At 38.6% G+C, this 7998-nt stretch overlaps 1 protein-coding gene across 1 annotated transcript; it reads right to left on the minus strand.

Annotated features, from left to right (window-relative positions):
* Nucleotides 1-6472: 6472 nt before the first annotated feature.
* LOC149076090 (importin subunit alpha-4-like) lies at nt 6473-7570 on the minus strand. The gene has a single exon (XM_089242180.1). It carries the CDS (start codon nt 7568-7570, stop codon nt 6473-6475), a length of 1098 nt encoding a protein of 365 aa, XP_089098306.1.
* Nucleotides 7571-7998: the final 428 nt, after the last annotated feature.

Below are 7998 nucleotides of genomic sequence, written 5' to 3' on the forward strand. Positions count from 1 at the left end.
GACCACCGATAGATGACGCCTTAACTTTCCACCCAACTCCATTGGAAGTAAATTTCTGTGTAGCGATATGAGTAAGCGTAAGATAAAGCAGCGGCTCTTACGTGACACGACACTTACTTAACATGAAAATGCAGTGATTTGTCGTTTTCACTTCAAAGCATGGAAGACAGATGGCAGCATTGGCATAATACAAAAGGAGTGTAGCTCTAACAACTTCATTTCGTCAGGGCCACACATACACTAACTAACCGTGTGATGGCTCGCTCTATATCCTACGGGACTTCCAACCGAAAAGCCATCTCCGGGAAACATATTTTCAATATAGTTAATATGCAAAATGAAATAATACATATGCTCGTCCCATACGCATTCCACAATTGCCAAGCATTTCAGAAACAGTTATACATACAAGCACAGTGAAATAGCAAGCAAAATAAAATAGTACACATATGTGCATCCCATTCACATTCCACAATTTCCAAACATTTCAAAGACAGAAATACAAACAAAAATGTGTGCATCAAATAACCCAAACACATATGGCTAGTCATCAGAGATGCAATACGCTACAAGAGCGTACACTATAATATAGGGATTATTGAATTCTGATTACATTGCTAGTCTGTTCCGTAGCAGGTATTTGCTTCGAGTAATAGACGGTGAGTAATCTCATAAGATTGAGGTCGGGGATGTGTCCGAGTCAAAGGCGGAGATAAACTTGGAAGTATGGGTGGGGGCACGATGATGATGATGTCAATTCATATACATTCACATACATTAGATCTTCCCACTCCACTTTTGATGCTGGGGGGGGGGGCAACGCCCCCCACGTCCCCCCGTATCTCCGCCCATGGTCCGAGTCTGGAGGTAGGTTAGCAGAAGGTCTAGTTTCGGTGTGTCATATATGCATATGGGTCTCTATGGAATTTATAAGGTTTTCCATCTTTTCAGTGAGGACTTGCGACCTAATGATTTGTTTCTTCCATGTTTACGTAAGATGGATTTACTTATGGAAAATGAGCATCGCTGCTGTACGGCCACTGTGTGAAACAGTGTAGTGGGTCCCCTTTACCGCCACAGTTACAGAATTTGTTGTTGGAGATTCCGAAGCGTTTAAAATAAGTTGGAAATGGGCGGCGCTCTGAAAGAAAAATTGTCTTCTGACGTGACCAGACTTTATTCATGGTCTGAAAATGTGGAACTACCTTTTGAACCTCTGCTCGAGTGTACGAGTATCATTCCATTCCCTTTGCCATCTGTTTCTAAGCCAATCTTTCAATATTTTTTGGCAAAGCATTTCGGTAATGGAAAGTCTGTTAGAAATGGATGCTTAGTTGCATCCTTAGCAGCAGCGTCGACAACATCACCACTTATACACTGATAGCAAAATACTTATCTGCACATAATCAGTTTGTTAGAAATTCCACAGAGGAATGTTTACGAGTTGCATATACGGTTACAGTAATCTCGGACTTACCCTCTTACTTATAAGTTTCTCTGAGTAATGAGACGGTTTTCTGCATTCTCGGACAAAAATACAATGGAACCTCGATATAACGATACTCTCGTACCAAGAAAAAATATCGTTGTAGAGGAATATCGTTATATCGAGAGGGGTAGAATTATCAACAGGCGTCGCCAAATTTATGCTGTTGCTGAAAGCATCTCTCCTGAATTGGCGTTGTTTTTTAGCCCCCCCCCATAAAATCCATTTTAAGTATTTATTCGCAGCAATAAAATTATAATTGATTTGTTGGGGAATAAAATATTCAGCTATAGTGATTATACCCTGTAAAGGCGCTTACCGCATATCACTCAAGTGTTATACACACAAAGTAGCCTTATCGCAACTCAACACTTATGGAGGATAGTGTGAAATACCGATGATATTAAATATCCTAAAAAGACCAAAAACTGGTAAGTAATTAAAAAATATATTGATGGTGATTTTGAGCTAAATATAAAATATATTGTTCTAACAGTTTCAAAAGATCCTCTAAAACATCGTTATAGAGGAGTTTATCGTAGTAGAAAAAATATTGCGGTATCGATAGAACGTTAACATTAGACTAAAAGCAATAACAAAAAAAGATTAGAAAAAAAATCGTTGCAGAGGGGTTTATCGTTATATAGAATGCCATTGTAGTGAGGTTTCACTGTACATGTAACTAATGATATTCACTTATACGCCTTGCTCATTTATGCGCCTTTTGTTTTCCTTGATCCTCTTTCACCGACGCATAAGTGACAAGTCACTGCAATTAGTGGTGCATAGTATCATATTATCATTCTAATTACATTTTTAATTGGGTTGCCTTATTTTTGAAATATATGACATCCATATTTGTTATGGGCATCTTTTTCTCAGCCACCTCGCTGGGCATTTTGCCTGTTGTGGCGTTGTATTTGTATTTGTATTATACCGATTGGACAGAATAATATATATATATAAATAAATAAATATATATATATATGTATTACGTCTTCTCTCTCTCTCCAAAATGAAAATTGAATCTATGATTCAATGATAATTGATTGATCTTGATTGTTTTAAATGAGAAATTAAAAGATAGACGATTATAATTTCAGTTGCACTTTGTTTACCACACGTACATCATATATGTTAGCACCTGGATCCAACATCATATATGCATACGTATTCGAGTATTTACATTAGAAATGCATTTTGGAAGGCAAAGAGAGCACTTTCCGTCTTTGTCGTGTCATCCTGAGACTTTCATTATGCAAGGCGCAGTGGAGTAATACGAACTGATACGTGCGCTCAGGAAAAGGATATCTCTCAAGAGGCCTTTTCACTACTAAGGTAAACGGATGCAAAGAACGATCCACTTCAGACAGAAGTTTCGAAGAGAATACATACTGCTCTAGGATATGCTTCGGAATTTACGTTTTCTACTCATATTGCTACGTGGTTTCTCCTTCATATTTATACTATCAGTTTTCTCTAGGGATAAAGATGATCTTCCTGTGCGAGCGAGACATAAATTCAAACCTGGTTTGCTCTTCAGAAAGCCACAACGATATACATCGAACATATTCTATGCAAAGTAAACATACTCGTGCATGTGTATTGTTTTTCAAAACTCCACCATCTTCAAATGATATAATAATCTATAAAAATAGTTGAATAAATGGAATATTTTCACTCAAGCTATTTAATATTTTTACTAAAGCTCAATATTTTATGAACCTATTAGGGTATTCCCCCACATTAGGTGGCATGCCAGGTAATTCGAGTCACAGATTCCGGAAAATTATTAAATATCTAGACTCAGGGCCGTCATTTCAACTTTTTCCAGGGGGTGAGGCGGCAAACTTTTTCCGGGGGGCAAAGCACATGTACTCAATGTATGTATATATATACCATTTTTAGTGTATTTTCGAAAGCCAGCCCCCCCCACCCCCCCTAAATGACGGGCCTGTCTAGACGAAAAAAAATTGATAGAATTAGGATTTAAACCGCATCTGTTCTCCGAACTTTTTAGGATTTTTTTCGGTTTTTACGAACTACATTGGGGATAGTTTGAATTACAGTTCGCTTTTTGGGGTAATTTTTAGAAGGTTTTTGTAAAGTTTTTAGAAGATTACTTTTTTAAGTCGGCAAATGATTTACTTAAAGTAATATTCGAGTTTGTGGGAAATAATCCGCAGAAAAAAAGCAAAAATGATCGACCGGATCTAGACGAGGAGGGGACCCCTAGGACCATTCCAGTAAAGCCTAGACCAGGCATCTTCAACCCTTTGCTCGGCACTCTGGGTGCTCAATGCTAAACATTTTGATGCTCGATTTTGTGCTCGCGAGCACTTGGTCAACGTCCCAAGTAAACACCTTGTACAATATCATCCTGATTTCATGCATTGAGATATCAAACTTGCCGTAAGGGTGCTCTTCTTTTGATGATGGGTACATGCAGTGCTCGCGACTAGAGAAACGTTGAAGACCTCTATCCTAGACAATCGGCAAGACTGGGGGGGGGGGGAAGTCGTCCTCTTCCCCCCCCCCCTTCTTGCTGAGGACTTCGATTCTGACTAGCACTAGTTCTGCGGAATCGCACATTGATTACTCTGAAAGGGTTCCTTAACACGGTACACCCCCCAACTCCCTCCTCCCAAAATATATTGTACATTAATGTCTTACTTTTTTTATTAGTTGACTCGCCTGCACATGTGACGATAATTCATATCATTTTGCAAATGTCCTTGGTTTTATGTATCTTATCTGTGTATAATTATGCTACTAGTAAATTGATAGAATGAACAATAATTATCAAGCTCTTTCTTTAAAGGGAGCCATAGAAATATCATCCGTTTCCCTCTCTCGTAAAATTGTCCATAGCGACGAATTAAACGAAATTTACGAACAGTAAAAAATGGTTTTGAATAAAATTGTTGTCTATGGAAGCTAGACGGGAGAGAAGAAAAATGACGACTTAACCGGAGTGACGATTTATTAGGGTGACGAGTTAACTCTACTTATATCCTTTTTGACATCAGTATTTTTCAAATACAACCAATCCACTTCAATAGAGATCCCCATACTCCAAATTCTGGAAAAGTTAATTTAAGAAGCAAGATTTGATCGATGATAACTAATTAAAACTTTACTAATTTTAAACAATAGATAAAAATCCTTAAAAATCATAATTAAAAGTGTACAAAACTTCTCGAAAACTCATGGTTAAAAAAAAAACACTTTTGTATTTTCCTATTAAGTATGGTTTGCGTGAACATTTTTAACCGCTGAAAGTTGTTCTTTTAACAAGTTCTTTGACGGATTACAATAATTTTGTCTCCTTGGAAATGAAAAACAAGAGATGTGGGGGGAAAACAACAACAAAAAACACGCACCCGGAGTAGTTTTTGGCTACTGTGTGTGAGGAAATTACCGAGATGCTTGCGTGTTATGGAAGAACGCGATTTCGTTTTAGGAGCTGAGGAATATGACACACGATCAGTTCTGAGTAATGTATGAAAGAAAAACTCAACCATGAGATGGTACCATTATGCAGAGTGGTCCAGAAGTCCTGACCCTGTATATCGGGTAGGCTGTGTCACAAACACACTACGGAAGCGTCCCGCTAGTCTTGTGCCCAAAACAAAAGAGATATTAAAAACAGAATGGTACTGGATGTGTCTTATTGAGATTTATCCACAGACATCAGAAACATTAATATATTCCAAACACAGTAAAACCCCTCATAACGGACGATTTTTTTTTGTCCCACCGGTGTCCGCAAAACAGAGGTTTTACTGTACATTCTCAGATATGAGGGTTCGTGAAATATTTCGTTACAAAATTTTTCGCGAATACAGTAGAACCTCTCGATAACGGACATCGATGGGACCAAAAAGTATTTTTTACGCAAACGATCAGAATCCCCTAATGGGTACGATATACAATAGAACCTCGATTATACGCCTTTCACACTTATACGACGTTTTTCTTCGGTTGTAATTGTTTCCTGTACATTTTACCGGTAAAATGTGTATGTGTTACATACACTCTATATAAAGGTGATAGATCCATAATCACCAATCGTCTCGGTAAAGAAAGTTTGATTAAAAAAAAAGTTTCACACATTCATAATTTTTATCCGAAAGTATGCATAATTCTCAAATAAAGATGGAAGGTCTGATAAATATGGAAACATTTAAAATCTTTCTTCTCTTCATTAAACCAATTAATTATTTTTATCCGTGCATGATACATGCCCTACACTTATTTTGCAATAAAAAATCAAATTATATCTATTATACTTTTTCATTTTATAACTTTTTTCTTACCTCCCCCTCTCCTTTCATTTTCCAAGGTGAGGTAAGATTAGCATAAGGTTACCACATTTATTGCCGATTCATCAAATATAGATAATCCAAATTTCTCGCCAAACGCTTCTATGTGAAGTGGTGAAATCCTGTCTCTAAAAATTATTCAAATCTACGACCCCTCAAGCGAAGACAAGCATAGGAAAAAAGGGGAAGAAGATTTCGCATGAGAAAAGTGGTTTTTTTTATCTACTCACGCAAAAATTTCATGGCTGCATGCATTCTTATCTCAAAGTTGGTGCACGTACTCGTAATTGACAAGCAAAATAATAGTGTTTGTTTTTCTTCCACAGAGAACTTTCGAATATTACGTCAGAAACATTGAAAGGGTTAAGATATTTGTCCTGATTAACAAGAAAAGGAGTCGATTTGAGCCTTGAAAGCATTTCCCTTGTTTCTCAATTTTAATTACAATAAAAAATCTCTTCCAGCGTCTGTGGTAACATCGATTATGATATTTGAAAACTCTTTGTCACGTTTATCACAAACGATAATCAGAATTTTAATAAAACTGGAACTGTTACTTAGATGGAATTTTATACGTCGCATATGTATATATAGGTGAGCAAAACTGATATAGAGTCCTTGGTCATATCGCCAGATTTGGCCAGATTCTCTCGCGTGTGCGTCAATGTTGCGCCTCTTTTTTCAAGATGCTGTTACAGCGTTGCAGAATGGCTCCCGTTAGTTCCGGATCGATTGCCAGCATGAGTCCATAGCTTGCAGACAGGACGTCATATATCAACCTTGCCGCGAACCTCCTCTCGTCTTTATCGATATGCTGGATAATCCAACGGAATTTCATCAGGAACTCTCTGTCCAGAATTCGGACTCGTTCCGGCGTTCCCAAACTGTTCAGCACGTTCTTCACGGCGGACAAAGCAGCTATCTGCAGAGAGGCGTCTGTGTGGACCATCAGATTAACCAGGGATTTCATCACGCCCAACTCGAACACTTCTTGCGCACAGAAAGGGTTGAAAAATGCGATGTTTGACAGAGTCCAGGTTACTTCATACAACACCGTCAGGTCATTCTGCCCAAGCAACAGCTGCCGGAGTGTCGGCAACAGCAGGGTTTTCATCAAGTGCATATCCGGAGGTGAATAGTCCTCGGAACACAGGCCGTTGAAGATGCGTGTCACATTGCGTATGACGTGATTTGAAGATTCCGGATATTTCAGCAAGTCTAGTAATAGTGGCACGACATGGGCTAAAACCGCGTCTCTGTTCTCGTGGCCTGAATTCACGAATGTCACAAGGGCCAATGTCACAGCTTCCAGGACCTCTTGATTCTTTGAGTTTTGCAACAGGCCACACAGGATGGGGAGGAAGTTGGAGTACGTAGACGGCGTCAGAATATTACAACCTGACATGACGCACTTTAACGACCAAGCTGCTTCACGTTGCATGGAAGGTTGGTCATTCCTCTGTAAAGCATCGGCTAAAATCGGCAAGATTGTGACTATGGTGCTCGTATCCTTGTTCATCGGCAATTTCCGCACATCTTGTATCCCTTTCGCCTGAGTGACCGGGTTGGCGCTGTGGAAATCTAAGAAGATTGACTCGATCGTTGTATCTTGTTGATTCTCGGCGCTCGTCCACCGTCGTTGGGACAACAACTCATAGCGTTTCATCTTCCGGCGTTCGGCCATCGAAACCTTCATCCTTGAACTTTCAGACTTTGATTCCCAACTGTCAATCGAATCGGTAGGAAATTTTCCATCCATTATGGATCCTGATGTTGACGGAGGTACGCATATCCTGCTGAACTCATTACTCTTTCTCACGTTACTACAACAAGCGATGATGGAACGCGAATTCTGCATTTTTTCTTCCCCTTTTTAATGCAACCGAATAGAATGATTCAAGTACTTTATATTCGCTAGGCATTTTTTTGAAGTAAAATGACTACTTTCGTTGCTATCATTGATTAAATAATATTAAAATTACCGTAGAATTGGGTGTCTTGGGTACAGATTTTGGATATTTTTAAGTATTATCTTCCTTTGAATTACCATTTTGTACTGACAAGTTCACAACTAGAATGAAAATGTTTTTCTCTATGTGTTTTTATGCAAGGGTAATTGTTTTTGCAACTCATTATAAAGGAGAATAATGAGTGCAAAGTAGTATTCAAGTCACCCCGTAAGGTGAG

This window comes from Pholcus phalangioides, unplaced genomic scaffold, assembly GCF_987345545.1.
Source record: "Pholcus phalangioides strain wild (caught in Gottingen) unplaced genomic scaffold, Ppha-v1.0 ptg000015l_1, whole genome shotgun sequence".
NCBI lineage: Eukaryota > Metazoa > Arthropoda > Arachnida > Araneae > Pholcidae > Pholcus > Pholcus phalangioides.